Source organism: Coffea arabica, chromosome 2c, assembly GCF_036785885.1.
Source record: "Coffea arabica cultivar ET-39 chromosome 2c, Coffea Arabica ET-39 HiFi, whole genome shotgun sequence".
NCBI lineage: Eukaryota > Viridiplantae > Streptophyta > Magnoliopsida > Gentianales > Rubiaceae > Coffea > Coffea arabica.
Window position 1 is genome coordinate 28,976,999 of NC_092312.1, and position 23,503 is coordinate 29,000,501.

At 35.0% G+C, this 23,503-nt stretch overlaps 1 protein-coding gene and 1 pseudogene across 1 annotated transcript; one reads left to right on the forward strand and one right to left on the reverse strand.

The window, feature by feature from the left end:
* Positions 1-166: 166 nt before the first annotated feature.
* LOC113724225 (RNA polymerase sigma factor sigD, chloroplastic-like) lies at positions 167-4,989 on the reverse strand (annotated as a pseudogene).
* Positions 4,990-17,600: 12,611 nt separating this feature from the next.
* Positions 17,601-21,554, forward strand: LOC140035599 (uncharacterized). The gene has a single exon (XM_072076893.1). The coding sequence runs from the start codon at positions 17,601-17,603 to the stop codon at positions 21,552-21,554; it is 3,954 nt and encodes a 1,317-aa protein (XP_071932994.1).
* Positions 21,555-23,503: the final 1,949 nt, after the last annotated feature.

The following is a 23,503-nucleotide window of genomic DNA, read 5'->3' on the forward strand; positions in this document are numbered from 1 at the left end:
TAAATAAGAGTGGATACCACCATTTTGAGAAAAGAAATCCACTTTGGTCAATTTGGTTTTTGGTTTGTTTCAAGTAATGCTATTGAGTTCTCTTCAAGGAATAACTGCAGAACCACAATTTCTGCCAATTTAGTTCTTTATTATGTCATATATGTAGTCCGCCGATTCAGCTATGCAATATATATGCTTTCAAATCATTTACCATACTAGTCTCACTCTCACGGAATTTTGTTAAGGCAGTGTAACTGAGCTGCCGTACTCGCACTCTTGAAAGTTTTAGGTGTCTTCCTATCTCCTCGAATGATTGAGGAGTATTCCCATTTAGGCCATAGTACAGTCTTAAGATATTTACTTCTCTACCACATAGTCCCTTGAGCAGTTTCTCTATGTCCCTCTTCATGAACTGTTTCTTCACCATTGCTTTGGAGTTGTTTCATCTGGCCCAGCTACAATCTCCTGCACAACCATTGAAATTCAAAAGCTTATAAACAGATACCACTCATAGTTGCACTCGGATAATTTGAACCAAAATATACTTAAAATTGGTGTGTCCTGATGAAGAGGGGGTAAGGGAGAAATGGAGCAGTAAGAATCAACAAGGAAACAATAATTTCCATACTCTTGTAAAGGACACCAGGAATCTGTGGATGAACGTTGATGGCTGCTACTTAATGGGATTCTAAACCATTAAGCATTTTCTTGAAAGGCTATGGCTGTCTCGTTAATCTTTTCTTTTCAAAGGAATCCAATGATAGTATAATGTTATCTAGCTTTCTGATCCCTGTTTGACTAGGTAAGATTATCTCTGCTAATGTAAGAAAAAATTTGTCAGTTGCAAGTTATTGCTTCACTGTTACTTTCAGATCTGGAAGGTCTTTAATTTCCTTTTAAGCATTTATTGGCAACCTTTTCTCTAGCATTTCTTCAGTAGAGGATATAAGAAGGAAATGAGAGAATCAGGACAATAAGGATCTAATCCTTCATCTATGACAAGGAACGAATCCGTTTGCTATTGCAACTTTAAGTTCTGCAGTCTTGTAAAGAACCGTACTCCTTTTCAGAGAAAGGAGTGAATTGTATTGTAGGCTGCTTCAGGAATAGTTAAGATGTCTTCAATCTTTTGACTATGTGGTTAAATGGTTTTTATTTCGAGAATCAATTTGTCATATCAGGTTGCCTCATTCTTTTACGCTAGTCTGGTACCCAATGTTATGTGCTATGTTCTATTCATATGAGTCTGGTTCTTTTTAAATGTGATTTGGTCTTGAACTTTGAGTCAGTTTTGATGATTCATTCTGATTTTACTTACAAAACACATTTTAAAACATTCCTTGCAAGGCAGTCGCCTAACCATCATGACTTTGAAGGAGAAAATTGCAACTTCTTGTGTTAGGTTCATCAGTAAAAAATTATGTCTTACATTGGTTTGAGAGATAAAAAAAGAGCGGTTAATATATAAGTAAGGGATCGAAATCTAATAGTTTAAATTTTTGGATCAGAATTGGATTTCTGACTTACATAATGGACTCTTTGATAAGTTCTCCCGAGATGTTTCTCCCTAACAAATGATTGGATCCTAGTTAACTATTGAGATCAAGTGGGTTAGTAACTATTACTAATTGAACAATTTAATGGGTGATATATTTGTTTCAAGAGTTTGGTAAGAAGTATTGAAGGTGAAGGATAGAAAGTCCAAAAGCATGGAGATACTTGACGGTGAATTTAGGTAGGTGATTCAAGGGTAAAAAAAAAAGGTGAAATCCAATGTTGATTTTGAACGTGAATTGGTAGAGATTTCTCATAACTCCATCAGTTGATACTTCATCTCGAATGATTATTAGATTCGAATTATATTCTTTAGGTGGTGAGGCACATGTCCTAATAAAATAAAGAGATCTAATTTTCATGTGCTAGAAGACTTTGATACTTACGAATTTTTCGTTTTAGGTGGAATTTTTTAAACTACACGTGGCAAGACAATCTTGAGGATGTGAAGAAATATGATGATTTTTCCATTTGATTGCCTCAATGATTAGAGTTGGACCTCACAGAAGGAGATCCCAAATTGCAAGTGATGGTGAAAAAAAATCCTACAAAAAGAGATGATGAATTGAGACAATTTCTCACGAGTCAACAAGAGATTAGACTCGGGATAACTACACATGCTCATTTGTCAATTGAATTAATTTAGTATCAGAACTGTATTGATTTGGGTGTATCATTAGGTACCACATTATTTGGTAGTTGAAAACAAATGGTTGCTAAAAGAAATTTTCGCCAAGATGAAAATTTGTTAGAAAATTAGCTTAAATTGTTTTAGACAAGTTTCTTATTTTGTGTGGAACTAACTAGTTTTCTAATTAGTTTTAGTTATTTAAAATAGTGGTTAAGAAATTTCCTATTTATATGAGTTTAGGAATAGGAGTTATTTCCTATTCTGAACCAATTTAGGAATTAGCATTGTTTTCCTATTGTTATTTGATTTTTTGGCCAAATAATGTTATCTATAAATAGGTAAGTTGACATACTACACAAGGCACGCACAAGAGCGACATGTAACCTTATATATAGGGTGTGAGAGATGATTCTTAGAAAATAAGAGATGGTATATATGATTGAATTTAGGTTCAAGTATATTTTTGTATAGGATTTTTCTCTCATAAAAAAGAACAGGTTTCTCTTTGTGGATGTAAATTCAATAGTGGAGGTGAATCACGTTAAATATCATGTGTCGCTTATCTTTCATATTTGTAATTTGTTTGTCATTAAATTGTTGTGCGTTTAATGTCTTAATAGTTGTGTGTTCCAAATTTGGATCCTAACAAGTGGTATCAGACTTTCAGGTTACAAAATTGGGCTACTCATGGACAAGTTAATTCTTTTAGGAGTTGAACCGGTAAAAATTCTCTTCTTGATAGTGGACCAAAGTGCTAAGGAGTTTTGCTAGTGTTAGACTAAATGCGCCATGGATTTGGTAGAGGGTCTGGTTGGTATTAGACCAAGAAATCAAAGGTTGTCAGGGGTCCAGAATGCAATTTGAATGTTAAAAAAGAGTGGTCGATGTTTGGCAGAAGAGATGACCTTAAGTGATAAGATGAACTTGTGTTGAGTATTAAAGTGAGTTCGAAAAAGGGCTTGTAAATTTGAGTTTAATGCGAGGGGTTGCTCATGAAGAGGAATATTTGTTAGGTTCATAAGTAAAGGATTATGTCCCACATTAATTCAAGAGATACCAAAAGAGTTGTAAATATAAGTAAGGATCCGAAACCTAATAGTTTAAGTTTTTGAATCAGAGTTAGGTTCCTGACTTACATATTATGCTTTCTGTTAGTTGATCTAGGGAAATTAGCTCTCTGTTTCTTTCAGGAGCAAGCCCCACAGTCAAAATGTCCCTTTTAACTGCTTCTGCAATTTCTTGGCATGTTGGCAGCTTTCGTAGCCTCTTACTTAAGACAACATTTGCCTCGCATATCCTTGGGACCAGTTCACTTACACTTCCCTATACAGGATAGGCTAATTGCATTCACCAATTACAAACTTTCTTTTCAATGTCATATACACTACAAATTGTTGCACTCAATTCAGGCAAGAACAAAATGATCTTGGATATCTATGGTCAACAACAACATGCACCATGATAAATTTAGGGAATGTGCTCGTGTATGCTACTGATTTTCCAGTAAGTATGATTGTGCAAATAGACTATATCAATGCAAGGAAAAACCAGGCAAAGAATGCTTTACATGAATCTGTAATGTTACTCAACTGGCTTGCCATGTTATCACGAGTATTGACCTTTATTTCATAGTAAATAAACAGAAAAAAGGAACCTGAAAAGAGGAAAGGCAAACTAAAGCTTTAGCAAAAGCTAGAAACTGTGTACATCGAATTGAAGACTATGATTGTTTCAAACGGACTAGAACAAACTTTAAGATCGATTAATGAGTGACGTTGAATAGCAGGGTAGTAGCTGAACAAATTTAATTGGTCAGATGAACCTATAGAAGAACAAAGAATTTAATAGTACATATTTTCTTACTCGCAGCCGAGTAATTTTAGACTTCTTTGCTATCGGTCTAGTGATAGCTTGCCTAATCCACCAGTAAACATGTGTTGATAGCTTATTCTTTGCACCATGAAGAAGCCCAAGATTTCCTTCCTACAGTACATAGAGACAAAGCTTTTTTAAAAAATAATTGAAGATGACTACTGACTAAAGAATGAAATAAATATAAAGGAACCTAGATCAGATCTTCCAAGCTCAGCCCTTTGCCTTGATAAGAAGATGCAATAGAAATTACAAGTTTCTGTAGCATCTTGTGATTCTTTCCTGAGCTTCTCTGCCATCACACAAAACCTTATCTAATGAATTTCTACTCATCTCTACAGCCTTGGCCAATTGAGCTAGAATAACTTCATTCTCACTAGTTTTTTCAATTCTCTTTTTCACAGTTTCAACTCTTGCCTCCTCTTAAAAATGTTTAGAAACTCCATATCATTTAACAAATATTTACATACTTTCTGATTGAACACTTAATTAAAAGAGCGAATGCTGTAACTTTAACAAAGAAACAAGTTTTATATGTCATCTCTTTGTGCTTGTTAAATAGTTTTCTACAAAATTCATATGATTTGAGTTAATGTTCTTTCTTTCTCCTTTGCCAGGAGCACAAGACTTTAATGTCCATGAAGCAATAAAATGTAGATTGAGAATTGCTGGAAAATTTTCTTATTTCAAGCTGTGAAAGCAGAACATACCTTAATGCAAAGAGTATATTCTACCTCTTGTTTAGGTGTCAAATATTGTCTTGGTTGGTTTTATAGCAACATTCATAATTACTTTCTCATTCTTCAAACTCTTTGGAAAAGCTTTACTAAAATGGTAGCTTTAAAAAATTGGTCATAATTCTAAATAATAACGTACTCAAATGGTTGTTTTAAAAGTGCACATGCTGTATATGGATACCTCGGTCTACTCGGGACTTCCATTAGCCCGTTCACTCCCTGTCGATAACAGACATATCATCTCGGACATTCTCAAGCGAAGTGATCAACAAGGTTTCACTGAAGAGGCGTACCTCCTCATTTTCTCTCTTGCTCAAGACTGCCAACACCTTTACTATTTCATTAACTCATGACTGATGGAGTGATTTAATTGCCAGCCACCCTATTGGTCAGACCTACACCTGACATCGCCATCCTAAACTGCTTTTTGATGTTAGATAGGAGGTAGGCCTCATCATTCCTTCCCTAGGTACAAGTACTATAAATACTCATCTAATACTTCCAATTGAGGTACACAGTCGAACTTGTATATTAACCTCCCGAACAATAACTAACTTAAACATCAAAGTGAGATTGAGGGACAAGACCCGACTACTTGATTTTTGGTAGGTGAGCTCATGCATTCTTAACTGGGCTCGTTTGATCAGAATTCACCTCGTCAATCGGCACCATTTGTGGGAGCGATAGTTTCGTTAATATAATACCTACGTGATCAAAAAGTTGTAGAGCTCCTCGGGATGATAATTAACATAAGACTTCTCAACACATTGAGGAGCCCAGACCCGATCCTCAGCCTACAAATGAAGAGACCCTTACTAAAATGGCTAAATTTGTAGGACAGAATCTCGGCATATTTGAAGAGTTGAACAGATTCTTTAAGAGAAAGGGGAAGGAAAAACCGAATCATCAAAACGATGGTTGATTATCTCCCCAGAAATTTCTTTCGAAGAATAATCAGATGACCACTATCCGAGAATGAGTTACTCCAAGTGAATCCCCTCCAAGTCTACTTCTAAATTGGCCTTCCTGTCTAGAGCCTTTTCTCAAGACCTGCTCGGGAGGCGAACAAATGATGCACCTAGACATCCTGTCGGGTTCGCTATCGATTACATGAAAGCACTGCCCTTCATAGATAACAGAAATGATGACCGGATTCCATCCAATTTCAAACTCCTTGTTCTACAGTTTTATGATGGGCAAGGTGATTCTCAGGATCATATTCATGCCTTCATCTTGATGTTTCGACTATACTATGTGCTCGATTCAATCATTTGCCGATTCTTCCCAGTCTTCCTTCAAAAGACTGTTAAAAAATGGGTTTGCATAGAGATGGCAACGGGGCGGGGTTATGGTAGGAGACCCGTCCCTCGTCCTACTCCGCTTACCCCGTGAAAGCACTCGCGAGACTAATAAAAATTTGTTATATAATTTTATTATAGTCAAATTTTAATAAATAATCAAGTACTAAAATATCAACATATCACAAAATTATTATCCATTCTAATTTCACAATTGAAACCCATAAAAATAATCAAACAAAAGTTATTTGAATGCAATCCAACATGACAGAATATATGATTAAAGTAGTGAAGTTTTTACTTTTAATAAAAATACAATCACTAAATTATTATTGTTTTTTTTTTTAGAAAAAAGTGTTATTGTATCAAATGTAATTAGAAATTTAGTATAAATATATTAGTAAATTTATTATAACTAATTAATAATTTTTATTAGTTGACATGTATCATTATCAGTATAATTGATAATATCAATTATATTAATATCCTTAACTATATAAAAGCTGGATGGGAGTTTTGCTATAGTGAAATCATAGGCCGGTTTCGAAGGTAATTTCGTGGACATTGGTAGGCATTTTTGAGATTTCAGAGTTTTGGTTGCTTGAATAGATTTTTAGGTGTTAATGGCAAACAAAAATTATTAGCATTCATTGTACATCATTAGAGGCTCTATTTGCGTCTCTACTTCTCTTTACCTGCATTCTACTTGCTATTGATCTGCACTGCTCAATATATGTATAGTTTATTCATGAGTCTGTGTTTGCTATGTCTTACTTAGGCATGTTGTTTCTTCCAAAGGCTCTCAATATTATACTTGGTACAATCTCTTGCTTGGCTCATTAATTGCTTATCTGAGTTGTCTGTTCTCTTGTTATTTGAACCTATTCGTTTGGTTTCTGCTTACTTGTGGATGCAATATAGCTTTTGCTTCTTCATTATCAATGAGCTTTTGCCTAGCTAATATTATCATTATTTGGTCTCAATTTTGGCTCCACATATTCTGCTTTTTGTTTTTATTCCATGTCTTTCATCTGCGGATGACATTTGCTTTCTTACTTTTTCTCCATTGTTGTTCAGAGTTCCTAAGTTCTTGGTTATTGCTGTTCTTCTTTTGTTTTGCTGCACCTACTATATTCTACAAAATGTTAGTTTATTTAGATTGATTGTTCAATAGCAATGTTTTCTACTTTTCACATTCTTGCATTCTTTTCAACCTTTTGCTCAATGTATTCATTTTCTACTACTATGCGCATGTTTTAGGTTCTATTTTATTCTCTTTATTTTGTTCTTGCTTCTGCATGCCTCAAGTCCGATCTTATTCATTGATGCTTAAATAATTTTAGTCATTTAGTCATTCTAATAGTCAACGTATATAAATATTAGTCAAGTTCTCATCTGTCATTGACTTACTCAATGAACTCTCTGTTTCTTTCAACGTTCACATGTGCATGACTGTTTCTTCTTAAATTTCTTATCAATTTTTCAATAATTGTTGTTATGTTCTTTGTTCTATGTGATTTACCAATGATTAAAGAAATATATTTATTAATGTTTTAAGTTTACATTCGCTAATGATTTAGTTCTTCTAAACGTTTAATTATTTAATTAATAAATCTTTGTTCAGAGATACTTATGAGATGTTTCATTCTTTGGTGATTTGTTATGATGAGCATGCTTTCTATATTTTCAGGAAATTCTTATTATACTCTATAACAACCGTAACAGTGTCTCTACCTTTCTAAGAATAACTGGTATGTTTATCTCTGACAAATATCATGTTAACAGATTTTCTTTGATTACATGCTAGCATATTTTCCGTAGTGTAAATCTTTTTTTCCCCTGTGTTTCATTCAAATTTGTACGACATGATACATGATCTTTTGTATTCTTTCTTATTTCTTCTTTATCTTTTCTATTATTCACTATTTTTTTTAGAGATTTAATATCTATGCCGCGCAAAAGGAAGTATGGTTCTTATAAAGAAATCTCTTTAGAAAAAAATCGCCGTCGTAGAGAGCAAGAATGGTTAAGGCTGAAACATCATCTGTGCCACAAAATTTCGATAACACTAACTCCCAAAATAATTATTGTCTCAATCCATGCATAATCACATTAAGAGTAGCTCAAAATGGCACAGCCATACCACATATTGTTGTTGAAAACATTGGGACTGCATTGAGTTCACCTTCACTAAGTAAGAAAGAATACATAGGAATTGATTCTTTTTGCACTCATTTACTTTCAATCTTGGACCATTGAATTCATCGCAAGAAATCAAGGCCCTATTACAAAATCTTTCCATGTAGATCACACATGTTCATCCTCTACTTAGTACCAAGTTCATTCCTCTCAGAAGACACTGATTTAGTTATGTTTAGAGGTAGTGGTTCATCTATGAGTCACATATTTTGCTAAAAAGAAATCAAATCCTTCATGATTATATCAATAAATTCTTTGACACAACTTCTTTTTTTCCTTTAGTTGAAGAACAGACAGTGTTTTTGAGCTCTCAAACAAATAGCAATAGGTCAAAAGAAAATCGTGGTACATCACTCTAACTCTATTTCGCACTATAGATAGATCCTCTTTGTATCTATATAAAACATATATAATTAAATCATTACGACATTAACAAAGGCAAAAAAAAAAAAGAAGTCATTTGATTGACAAGATACCTACACAACCATCTAGTTTGCCTGCTATTCAAGATTGTCCTTTCTGTAATGCTAAACATTTCTATCACGAGCCACCTGGTTTTTGTGGTGCATCTGCCCAAATCCACGTTGCAGAGATAGAAATGCCTCATTAGTTGATAAAGCTTTATAGTACAGACTCACCAGAAGCAATGGAATTCAGACAATGTGTAAAAAGCTATAATAACATGTTTGCGTTCACATCCTTAGGAGTGCACTATGATAAAGAATTAAGCAAAAGAGATAGAGGCATTTATGCATTTCATATCCGAGGCCAGATGTATCACTTTTTGAACCAACTGGTACTTTTGATGGACAAAAACCATCAAATGTTCAGCTATATTATTTTGACACGGAACATGAAATTAACAATCGAATAGCTATATCTAGAAAATTCTATGAATCGATTGTTCACCAGTTACAACAGATCCTTGACAATAATCCATATGCTGCATTTTTTAAAAGCTTGAGAGATTTTGATGATCTTTATAGTCATAGGATCTTTCTGAAATCACATGCAAATCTAAATCAGTGAGTCTACAACACACCAACGGTTTGTCAAGTGGCTGCTATTTGGACTGAAAATGACCTCAATATTGGTGATACATTGCAGCATATAAAAGTTTTTGGTAAAAATGGAAGACCACAAATTATTAAGCATTATGTCGGCTGTTATGATACACTATAGTATCCACTTATCTTTGCAATGGGTGAAACAGGTTGGCATGAACGGATTCAAAGAATCGCAAAACAAACTCTGTCCACACAGCAACCAACAACTTATGCTAGTGAAAAAATTGTTATAGATCATTGTTCTACCGTAGAATATGTTATAGCGACTGAGAGTGCAGGTAAAATATAAAATTTAAACTCCGTTGTCAAGCATATTCACTATTGAGATTTCTCTTATAGCAATTCTAAGATTTTGAAGCATTTTTCTTTTTATGTAAGTTTTGCATATAGGTAAAAAGAAAAGAACCACAGTTTCTTGCCGAGAGTACTATTCATACAAATTTCAAATGCGTCAGATTGACAAATCTCTCTTGCTTCACTGTGGTCATTTGTTTCAGCAATTTTGCATTGATACATATGTGAAGCTAGAATACGCTCAGCTAGATTTTCATCGAAATAGGTAGTGACAAATTAGATCCAACATATACCAAGGCATCTTAGGCAGCATTGCAAATGGAGAAATCTCGACATCTAATGTTGATCGTCAGATATTTTTATTAGCTTTGTTTATTGGAAGGCCTAGAGACATGAAGCGTAGATACATGGATGTTATGACCTTGGTTCAACAATATGGAAAGCCAGACATTTTTTTGACAATCATTTGTAATCCAACTTGGCCTAAAATCACACAACATCTATGGAATCATGAAGAAGCACATAATAGACCCAATCTAACAACAAGGATATTTCGTGCAAAGTTGAAAATGCTAAAAGATGATATCGTGAAAAAAAAAGCCTCTTTGGCAAGGTTGTAGCTTGCACATATGTTATAGAATTCCAAAAAAGAGGACTTCCTCAGGCACATTTTCTCATTATATTGGCAAATGAATTGAAACTTGAATCTCTTAAAGCTTATAACAGAGTTGTTTCTGCTGAACTCTCAGACTCAGTTTCTTCTCCTTATCTCCATTATGTTGTTATTGCTTACATGATACATGGTCCATGTGGAGTGATGAATAAAATGACTCCATGTATGAAGCAAAATGACAAATGCAAGTTGAGGTACCTAAAAGATTTTGCTGACTTCACAAGGCATAACAAAAATTCGTACCCAATTTATATGCATCGTGACAATGGAAGAAAAATTCAAGTGCGAGGCTATGAGCTTGATAATCGCTGGGTGGATTCATACAATCCATATATACTAGTAAAGTACAACTGCCACATCAATGTTAAGGTATGTTAAATCATTGAACCTGTGAAGTATATTTATAAATATATATATACAAAGGTCACACAAAGATCCTATATCAACTATACACTCAAAACAAAACAGCGGCCCGATTGATGAAATAAAAAATTTTCAATCAGCAAGGTGGATATGTGCACCATAAGTAGCTTGGCGTGTATTTGCTTTTGATCTAACTGACATAAATCCATCTTTCATGTCCTTACAAGTTCATCTAGAAAGAGAGCAATCAATAGTGTTTAATGAAAATGATATTTTGGAAAGAGTAGCTATAGATGAACAAATGTCATGCACTATGCTGACAGAATTCTTTCAAATGAATGCTACATACGAAGATGCAAAAAACCTCAAATGTTTATATAAAGTTTTCCCACAGCACTTTGTTTGGAATGCAACTCATAGGATCTTGGAGCATAGATAAAGAAGAAGTACAATTGGAAGAGTGACTGCCATCCACCCTATCCAAGGTAAAAGATACTACTTGTGATTGCTTCTAATGCATGTAAAAGGGCCTATATCTTATGAAGACCTAAAATGCATTGGATTAATTACAAATTTAACATCTAAACAAGCAGCAGAGGTATTAGGACTGATAAAAACTGATGACAGTATGGAAGAATGTTTAGAAAAAACTGTGCTCTATCACATGCCCCACAACTTGCGCCAGTTATTTGCTATGATACTGGTCCATATATCACCTCTAAATCCACCACTTCTTTGAAAAAAATCACAAAATATTTCACAAGATAGCTCACTATCAATTGATCAAATAAAAGTCAAGAACATGAAGTCCATTTCTCACAAGATATTTCACAAGATAGATATTTATCAATTGATCAAATAAAAGTCAAGATTTTTCAGCTAATCCACGCCCACTTGCAATCCATGGGGAAGTGACTTGCAAATTTTAATATAATAATTCTTGATGTAGACTATTCTCTAGCAGAAGTAGAAATGAAAGAAATTGAAACTGAACAAAATATCAAAGTTTCTGATGATGATCTGGCGTCAACTTTCCTTCTTAATAGAGACCAAAAAACTGCATATAATACAATTGTGGACTGAGTTAATAATCATAAAGGAGATGCATTTTTTATAGATAGACCAAGAGGAACTGGTAAGTCATTTCTATATCGAGCTTTGTTGGTCACTGTTAGATCTAGAGGTGAAATTGTATTAGCAACTGTTTCATGCGGAGTTGCAGTTTCAATCCTTCCAGGTGGTTGTACTGTTAAGCGAATGATATTGCTTATACTGTTAAGAAGCAAAGTGGGGTGGTGAAACTTATCAAACAAGCAAGGTTGATCATTTGAAATGAAGCAACAGTAGCTAAAAAATATGCCATTGAATGTTTTGATGCACTCTTGAAAGACATAATGGATTCAAAGACTATATTTGGTGGAAAAATTGTCATCTTTGGTGGTGATTTTTGACAAATATTACCAGTCGTGATGAACGGATATAAGGAGGACTACATCTCAGCTAGTTTGGTAAAGTCGTATGTTTGAAATTATCTTGAGAAAATACAATTGGTCGAAAACATGTGTGCACACTTAGATAAGCCATTCTCTGAATTCCATTTGTTTATTAGCAATGGAACCATGCTCACTTTTATTGATTCTAGAGTTATTTTACCTAATAGCCTTGTCATTCCATTTGTTGATGATGATTGCTCACTAAATGTTCTGATTGAATCAGTATTCTCTGATCTCATAGCTTTTGGCCCTGATTCACGCCATATGATTAATAGAACTATACTCACTACTAGAAATGATCTTGTGCATGAAATAAATGATGTTTTGATTAAGGAATTTCCTGGTGCAGAACATAGATACTTTAGTTATGATGAAATTCTTGACATCACGAAACAAGAAAATCACGAAAATTTTTTGAAATTACTCGAACCTCAAGTTTACCACCACATGAGTTAATTCTTAAGACAAACAGCCCTGCTATATTGTTCATAAATTTAAATCCTAGGGAAGGTCTATGTAATGGAACAAGGTTAATTTGTTTCGGATTTAATAAGAATGTTATTCATACAATGATTGTTGTAGGAATCATAGTGGAAAGCAAGTTTTTATTCCAAAAATATCATTATAGTATTCTGATCCTCATGTCTATATAATTGCATTTAAAAGAACACAATTTCCCATTAGGCTCTGTTTTGCTATGACTATCAAGAAAGCACAAGGACAGACTAGTGATTTTGTTGGTCTTTATCTTAAAGAACCAGTTTTTGCACATGGACAATTATATATAACCTTGTCTAGAGCTAAAACAATGAATGATGTTGTCATCTTAGTAAAAACTCATCCTGATGAAGAAAATGATATTGTTTCTACAAGAAACATAGTTTTTGAGGAGGTCCTATCCATTGCTCATACAAGCTAAGTAATATTCTGTTCTTTCATTCATTTATCTATGACATGATCTCCTTGTTACTATCTTTATCATCATAATTTGCAAAAATCATCTTTACATTTTTTAGTTATTTAAACAACTATATCATGCACAAAATGACAATTAGAAGCTACATATCATCTCCTTCTACCATTCTTACTACTTTTCCTACTTATTTTACAAACAATAGCACACAAAATTCAACTGTCATGATAATAGCTTACATTATAATAACTTTAAAGTTTCAAACAATTTTACTCTATACAAATCCTTTGTTCGAGATTTTCTTCAACTATGGACAATAGATGCATTCCAATCAAAGACTTTTAAGGAAAAGGAGCGACATTGGTTCGCAAAGCTGCATGTCATCGAAATTACCAAAATTTTGTTACAACTCCATATTCAAAAGGGTACCACTCGCTCCTATTTGTAGATGCTGAGGTATGAATATTCAAGATCAAATATTCCTCAACTATAGATTTGATCCAAACAAATAATTGATGTGATATCTCATAGTTATATCATTGTATAAATACTGTTATTTTTCCAAATTGATCATAATTCTTTTTATATAACTTGCAAAATGACACCATTCAAGGAATCATTTATCAAAAGATCTACCATACATTAGTGATCTTTTCAAGTTACAAAAAACATACTATGTCGAAGGCGCCTACATTGCCAAGATACAACACATACATCAAATGGGTGCAATTCTTTTGCAACTCATATTTGATAGAAAGTCATTCATACAAGAAACTTCATCACAATTACCAATGCCACTCTCAACCTACTTCCCACTGACTTCATTCTAGGAATTCGACCAATACAAAGGAAAACAAAAGCAAAGATTCAGTAAATCTCAAGATCCCACAGTTGTTGATCACCCAAATCCTTGTTATTCTTTGGTTAGAAAAAAAGAATTTAGTTGCACATTGTCGGGATCAAACAACGCAAATTCACTGAAGTGAATTATCTGAACATCCGATTATCGGTATTTTCTAAAGAGAAAGAAAATAATAATAATAATTTGGCATTTTCTAGTATAAGGATTGAAGTATGACAATTTTTATTATGTGATTTTAAATAAAAAAAATCATAAGTTACATATTGAGTTAAAAAAAATATAATATGCAATAAAACATATTATAAGATACGATCAACTATTTTGCATCTAATCTAGTATAATAAAAGACCTATTTATATCTGCTCATGCAATTTAGGGATATTAAAATTTGTTGTTTAGTTTGAATTTGATCTTGATATGAGGGCAATCCACCACATTATCTTGTTATATAAGTGAGATTTGAACAATTAGCATACTTGAAGAAATCATTGCTAGTGGAATTTCGGTTCTTGCAAGCCAAATTCTTGAATTTATATTGATTCCAAGGACATATATCATCACGAGGCCTTCACATTGAGCAAGCAATTAATTATAATTTATTGTATGATTTAGGACATATAGCAAAGCATACTTTGTGTTAGGACAATTAATTATAATATTTCGTGATTTACAATCACGAAATTTTAGTTTTGTGTTAGTTGCAAAGATATACAACAACTAACATGTTAATTTAAAGGAATAATTACCTCAAAAAAGTACTAAAACATCTTAATCCACTCAATTTAAGAAAAATAATTAAAAATAATGAGGTACATACTTTAGATTTGTAGCCAAATAGTTTTAACTAGATAGTTAAACATATTGGCAAATTAGATGAAGTGAAAAATTGTCTAAATGGAATAGTCAATAAAGTAGCAAACGATTTGAAAATTACCTTAACTAATAGTTAAAACAACAAAAGAAGTAGATGCAATCTATAAATGGGAAAATTTATGATGATAAACTATTTTAAACCATAAATAACAATTAACAAATATGGTCTCTTCCTTATCAAGCTTGTCTAACATGGGCAATTGAATTAAAATACTAAAAAATTATTGCATATACAACTTGCAATATTACAGATTTTTACAACAAAAAAAGTAGATTGGTTAAAAAAAACATACCTATTGAAAAAGGTGTTGCAAAATAGGGAAGAAAATTAGATAATGTAATAACATCCGAATTCAATATGTTACATGACTGTGGTGGAACAAAACCTATATAGCAAATGAAATGAATTTGAATAGATGGGGGTCACTATGATAACGGCCAAAAAACCAAACTTCTCTACTAATTGACATTAATTGTGTCTTAGCATCTATATATCATAACTTTGCAAATAACTGATGAGAAAGGCTTTAAGAAATTAAAAGACTTAGATGTAATACAATTAAATGATTAAAAGGGCTTTTATGTAATTTCACTAAAACACAAGTTGAATTCAGTTGTACGCAATGTTTAATCGGATATCAAATAATATCACATATCAAACTTACCCCTAACTTTAAATGTTTAAAAGGACATCCAAGTAATTACAACAAAACTAAATTAGTTATAATGACTCATATTCAATACTCTAATTGCACTTCAAACACTCTCACATTTTCAAAAAAAACCCCACCCTTATAGTTGAAATTCAAGCCCTAAACTCATTCTTATATAGTATAAGGATATATTTAATAATTATGAATTATAATAAATTTATATATAAATTATTAATATTTTATGTTATACTATGTGTATACATACACGCACTCACATACAAAGGTCGGGCCTTAATCAGGACTGAGCCTAATATAGCCCAAACTCAGCTTACATGTGATTCAAGCCTAAACTCTACTTGGCTTAATTAAAAATTAGGTTCAATTGGCTCGAGTTGAGTTGACTCCATTGATAGTCCTAGCATACCTTATATACAAATTTCCTAAAATTTCCAGCATATTTGTTAGTTTACTCCTTTGATAATTTTGCCTCAGCTCTTTTTATAGCAACTAGTTCCTTTTGCACACTCAATATGTGTGCAATAGAAAAATGCATAATATTTATAGTAAATGGACTTTAATTGATAAAGCAAACTCTAATCTCTTATATTTATTTCACATAATAATTAATATATTGGTAGTTATAAGGCTTAGGGTCAATTATGTTGAAGTGTAAATAGTTGAAGTAAAACATGTTTTCAAGACAATTAATCATAATCACATGTTTAGGTGGTTAAAATAAAAATAGTTACTATAAGGGTAAAAATGAAAGTTCATAAAATGATAAATAATATTTACGTGAAACCCCTTTCCTCTCCCTTTATATTGTATACACAGTACTTGAACCCATAGTTATTAGATTCAGTTCGACTTGGCAATTGAATCGGTTAGCTTGGTGACTTGAGCATCAGGTTGGACCGCATCTCTAATTTGATCGAATAAAAAGAGTTGACTTGATCAAATTCATTTGATCCACTGGTTTAATCAGGCACCATCCAATTTGTCAATTAACTTTCTTTCTATTTTTATTTTTGAAACAAAATATATATATATACTTTTGACACGATTTATACATTGGATTTTCATTTAAACATACATGAGATTTTACCACTTGCTTATCATACAATTAATCATTTTACAGTATTTGAGTAGTTAAAATATTATTTTATTTTTAAAGAAAAATAAAACATTAAACAAGTGATGCTACATCTTTGTAAACAAGTGACACAATTTTTGTTTCATCTTTGACTATATTATTTATTCATGTAAATGTATTATAAAATAAAATTAAATCTTCTATTAGTACTTATATGTTTGTAGACAAAGAAATTTTATTTAATTTATTTTAGTCAAGATTTATTTAAACTAAATCGATCTTGATTAAATTAAATTAAATTAAATTATAGAAGTCCATCATGTTTTGGACTGGCAAATCGGGCCAATATTATATGGGCTATTAAATCAAATTAAATCCATAATGTCCGTTTAAGTTGGAGTGAATTAATTGATTTATTAATTCACAGTGGACTATCTGGGTTGGCCCAATATTTAAGTCCAAGTTAAATGGATTTCTTGGGTAACAAGTGATCCAAAATGCAGGAAGATTCTGAGGGTTTTTTGAAGATCTAGCCTACATATTTTGGCTATAAATAGAGGTCTTCCCTCAAGGCAAAGGGACACATAAGAAAAATCCCTAATATTCGGAGAAACTCTGTCAAATTCTCTCAAGAGCTTTCTTCCTCAAATCCAAGTCCAAGTCAAGTCAAACAAATCCTCCTGCTGTCGGTGTCGGAGACTCGAAGTTCCAAGTGTTTGACGCCATCATCAAATCAATCGTTTTCTACGCCGAAATTGTAGGAAACACCCTTTCGATTGGAGAACAAGTCTTTTCGGCTCTTCAATTGAAGCTATTCAAAGAAAAGAATCAGGGGATTAATTTCTTTGATTCAAGAATTTTCAGAGATTGTAACCCGCTTATTATTTGATTTAATCAATTTGATATTTGTGCAAGTTTTCTTGTCTTTTATTTCAGGCAACAAAATTTGTGCTTACAAATTTCTGGCACGCCCAGTGGGACTATCTCTGCCTCTCATCTCTTTTCTTCCAACAACTTACCAGTCTCAAAATCCAATGGAGTTCAAGAAGGTGAACTTTTCTCTCGAAGGTTTAGTTGCTGATGTCTCAACCACTCAAGAGACGCAGTATACTGCACCTCTGACAAGGAGTAAGGCCAAGAAGTTAGCAGAGAAGGCCAAGGCGAACGTTGTAACTGAAGAAGCAAACTTCAAGATGCTTCCCAATAAGAAAGGAGCCCATGATGAATCTATTGATAGCCCAAGTGATTCGGCTGCCTCTGTGGTGATGCCCGTCATGATGACTAACACCACTACTGTGGAAGATCAGATTTCAAATCTAGTCAAAATTGTCGAAGGGTTAGTAGTGCATGCTCAAAGTCAAGATACTAAAATAGTCAAACTAATGGCTATGGTGAAAAATATAGGTGAAAGTAGCCTTAGTATGTCCAAACAGAAATCCAAAGTGCCAGATGAAGGTGACTCATCATCAAGGGAGAAGGAGAAAGAGGATGCGAAGTCACAAGCCACGAAGGAATTTTCAATCTCCCCTGATGGCACTATTCATGTTGATAATCTGAAGGAGTTTATCGAGGGCACAATCAAGGACAAGATTGGTGGAGGTACCAAGTCATATAGTGGTTACACCAAATCTTACACCGCTAGAGTGGAAAGTTTGAAAATGCCTGTGGGGTATCAACCTCCAAAATTTCAACAATTTGATGGCAAGGGCAACCCTAAGCAACATATAGCACACTTCGTGGAAACTTGTAACAATGCGGGCATTGATGGTGACTTGCTCGTTAAGCAGTTTGTTCGCTCGCTGAAGGGTAATGCCTTTGATTGGTACACGGATCTGGAGTCTGGAACCATTGACAGTTGGGAGCAGCTAGAGCATGAATTTCTTAGTCGCTTCTATAGCACAAAGAGAACTGTCAGCATGACTGAACTCTCTAATACACATCAATGGAAGAGTGAACCTGTCATTGATTTTATCGATCGTTGGAGGAATCTAAGCTTAAATTGCAAAGATCGTATTTCTGAATCTTCTGCGATCGAGATGTGCATTCAAGGTATGCACTGGGGACTTAGATACATCTTACAAGGTGTACAACCAGAAACATTTGATGAATTATCCACAAAAGCCCATAAGTTGGAGATTAATCTTGATGGACAAGAACCGCCAGTTCCTGACCCTCACAAGGCCAAAGAGAGACAAGAAGCGAGGAAAGGGGGCAAGCCACCATTTAAAAATGAAAAGAAGGAGGCTATGGCTACGAGTGTAATGCCCTTTAAGGTTGTTCCCAAAACTGTCAGGAGAGAAGACAACAAGATCAATACACATCAAGAACAAGGAAAGAGGAAACCAACTCTCAAGGAGATGCAGGATAAGGAATACCCTTTTCTTGATTCTGATGTCTCTGGTATGTTTGATGATCTGTTAAGTATAAACTTGATCACGCTTTCTGAGATGAAGCGACCCGATGAGGCTAGGAATACTGACGATCCAAATTACTGTAAGTATCACCGATTGATCGGGCATCCCATTCAAAAATGCTTTGTCTTCAAAGACAAAGTAATGGAGTTGGCAAGACAAGGAAAAATTCTCCTTGAAGAAGACAAGGCGAGTGTGAATCAAACGTCCATTGGTTCCCTGCAGTCCATGGAGGATAAAAGGATCATGGTGCCTGTATTGCCAATAATTCAATTTGGATCACTTGATCCTACAGAAATCAAACAAGAAGGTACTCATTCAACTCTTCAGGAACATGTATATGAAGATGAAAAGGCGCTACAGCCTGATGTGGATGATGAAGGGTGGACTCTAGTCACGCGAAGAAGGAGGCGAAAGTCTTATCCATCCAGTAAGGCGAGCAAGGTCTTAACAAGAAGTATGGTGACCTGGAAGAAAAAAGAGAAGGACGTGAAGAAAACTAATGACTGTCGTAATCTTCAAGGAGGTCGAATCTTCAAGCAAAAGTCGCGAACTCCTATCACTTTAAAAGAATTTTTACCAAAAAAATTCTTTGATGTTGATGTGGTCGCAAGTCACACAACGCGAGTAGATCATATCGAGGAACAAAAAGATAATGCTCGCAAATCTCTCTGTGAGATGGCCCGTGCGTCCATTGGCAATGAAGGAGGTCGTGTGCCTACCAGCAATGAAGAGGTGAATGTCACAAGTATCACTTTTACTAGTGAAGACTTGTTGCTTGGGTCAACACCGCATAACCGTCCTTTGTTTGTGACTGGTTATGCAAAGGAGCAAAAAGTGAATAGAATGTTGATAGATGGAGGTTCCGCAGTCAATATTCTCCCTTTAAAAACTCTGAAGGAGCTTGGTATCCCGGTTGATGAACTTTCCAATAGCCGACTGATGATTCAAGGCTTCAATCAAGGAGGGCAAAGAGCTCTTGGATCACTAAATTTGGAGATAGTCATTGATGACATGACGTCCAAAGCACTGTTGTATGTAATAGATGCTAAAACAACATACAATGTATTGTTGGGAAGGCCCTGGATTCATGAAAATGGAGTTGTACCTTCAACTCTTCATCAATGCTTCAAGTACTGTCAAAACGGGGTGGCAAGAAGTGTGAAAGCTGATGGTAATCCTTTCACTGAGGCGGAAGCATATATCGCAGATGCCAAATTTTACATCAAAAGACACATTGCGAAGGATAAAACTGAACAACCTCTATCTGGGGATAAAATCCAGAACCCCGAATCTCCAAATGCAAAAGGGGAGAAAGTGATGACTTCGAAATCAAAAGAGGAAGTTCATGAAGAAACTGATGTTTCATTGCCAAACAATGAATCAGTTGTCTTTCGCTGCCCTCCCAAATCAAGAGTGGAACATGGACAGTCACCTGCAATTCAACATGAAACTCTAAAAGATTTGACTCTTCCGATAACTCATCTTGATACAAAAAGGGCGTCATCTTCTCAACTTAAAATGTCTAACTTTTTAAGCAAAGAATCTGAAGTTGAACAAGACACCATACCAAAGTCAAGAACTAAAGAAGGTTTTGATCCTATCGCTTATAAGCTTCTCGCTAAGGCTGGATACGATCTCAAAGAATCTGCGGTGTTAAATGTTTCATCCCGTCAATCTACCAGTGACATGATTCATGGGTTGAATCCTACCCAAAAGATGTTGAAGGAAAAGGGATACGCCGTTGAAAATTCCAAATTTGGCCTTGGCTACTCCTCTCCTACACCAATCCGCATCAAGATCAATAGAGTTAGTAGCCAATATATTGCTGTAGAGAATGAGTCTTCTCAAATAGTTGGTAAATCTCAAGTTTTTCATGAAAAGGAGAATAAAATTCCACGGATATCAGTTTTTAAGAGATTAGGACCACAAAAAAGACAAAAATCTCAAAACTCTCATAAGAGTAAAGGAAAAATGGCAAAGTCATTGCAAAATCTTGAAGAACCTTCTGATTGCCCTCATAAATTTGGTAGCATCATTCCTTCGAGAATGAGAAGATGCACAGACCTTGTAATAAATTGTGGGACTGAATTGAGGGTCAGAGAGCATACCGTGATGTACACAAGACCAAAAGAGGATGATGAAGAGAGTGTTGCTTCATGCAATCATATAACCATAATTGACGGTGACTCGCCTGAAGAAGAAGATGATGCTGAAGACGCTCCACCTGAATTGGAGGAAGGTGTTAAGGCTACGGTGGATGATCTAAAGGAGATCAATCTTGGTACTTCAGAGGACCCGCGTCCAATATACATAAGTGCTTCATTGAGTCCTGACGAAGAGAAGGCATATATTGAACTCTTGCGGGAATATCAAGATGTCTTTGCATGGACTTATAAAGAAATGCCGGGTTTAGATCCAAAAGTGGCCGTCCACCATTTGGCTGTTAAAAAGGGAGTTCGACCTGTGAAACAAGCACAACGGCGATTTAGACCTGATTTGATTCCGTTGATCGAAATGGAAGTCAATAAACTCATTGAATCCGGGTTTATTCGTGAAGTTAAATATCCCACATGAATTTCGAGTATCGTGCCTGTGCAAAAGAAAAATGGACAAATCCGCATCTGCGTCGATTTCAGGGATGTTAACAATGCTTGTCCCAAAGATGACTTTCCTTTACCGATCACTGAACTCATGATTGATGCAACTACAGGGCATGAAGTTCTGTCATTTATGGATGGCTCTTTTGGATATAATCAAATTCGATTGGCACCGGAGGATGAGGAGCTCACTGCATTTCGTACTCCTAAGGGTATTTATTGTTATAAAGTGATGCCCTTTGGTCTCAAAAATGCTGGTGCCACATATCAAAGAGCAATGCAAAGTATCTTTGACGACATGCTTCATAAGAATATCGAGTGCTATATGGATGATTTAGTTGTGAAATCAAAGAAAAGGAGTAATCACTTGGAGGATTTGAGACAAGTTTTCAATCGGTTGAGAAGGTATCAACTCAAAATGAACCCTCTCAAGTGTGCATTTGGAGTCACGTCCGAGAAATTTCTTGGTTTTGTGGTTCGCCATCGAGGCATTGAAATTGATCATGCCAAAATTGATGCTATATTGAGGATGCCTGAACCTCGTGACATTCATGAATTGAAAAGTCTTAAAGGGCGATTAGCTTATCTGAGGAGATTTATCTCAAATTTAGCAGGAAGGTGTCAACCATTTAGTCGCTTGATGAAAAAAGATGTGTCATTTCAATGGGATGAGACATGTAGTAATGCATTCAATAGCATTAAGTCTTATCTGATGAAAGCACCCGTGTTGGCTGCACCTATTCATGGAAAGCTATTACTCCTTTATATTGCTGCCCAAGAACGGTCGGTGGGGGCATTGCTCGCTCAAGAAAATAATGAAGGAAAGGAGGTTGCACTTTATTATTTAAGCAGAATGATGACCCCCAACGAACTGAATTACTCGCCAATTGAAATGTTGTGTTTAGCCCTTATTTTTGCAATACAGAAGTTAAAGCACTACTTTCAAGCGCATAGTGTGAGGCTCATTTCCAAGGCAAATCCTATAAAATATGTGATGAGCAGGCCAGTGCTGTCTGACCGTCTAGCTAGATGGTATCTTCAGCTACAACAGTTTGAGATTATTTATGTGCCTCAGAAAGCTGTGAAAGGACAAGTTCTGGCAGATTTTCTTGCTGATCACCCTATACCTGCTGAATGGGAACTAAGTGATGACCTACCAGATGAGGATGTACTCCTTATTGAGATTCGTCCACCATGGAAGATGTATTTTGATGGTGCGGCTCATCGTCATGGAGATGGAGCAGGGATTGTATTCATAACTCCTGATGGAGGGATATTGCTATACTCCTTTACTCTAAATCAACATTGTTCAAACAATGTCGCTGAGTACCAAGCGCTCATACTCGGACTTGAAATAGCTGTCGACATGGAACATTTGGACATTCAAATCTATGGTGATTCTCTATTGGTGGTCAACCAACTCTTGGGGAGTTATGAAGTCAAAAAGTCCGAGTTAATTCCGTATCACAAATATGCAACGCGACTTATGAAGCGGCTTGGAGGTGCAAGTATTAAGCATGTTCCTAGAAGGAAAAATAAGCAAGCTGATGCATTAGTTGTGCTAGCCTCTTCACTTGCCATGCCGGATCATGAGATACAAGTTCGTGTATGCCAAAAGTGGGTAGTCCCATCATTAATTGATGATGAAGGTATTGAAGGAGGCGACGCTCATGTGGTCTCAACCTATGAAATTGACAAAGAAGATTGGAGACAACCCCTCGTTGATTATCTCAAGTATCAAAAATTACCTGAGGAGCAACGTAGGAGAACTGACATCCGTCGCCGTGCCCCTCGTTTTATCTTATACAAGGACACACTGTACCGAAAATCATTTGAAGGTGTACTGTTGCGCTGTCTGAGCGAAGACGAGGCATATCGGGCGATGCACGAGGCACATTCTGGAATATGTGGAGCTCACCAGTCTGG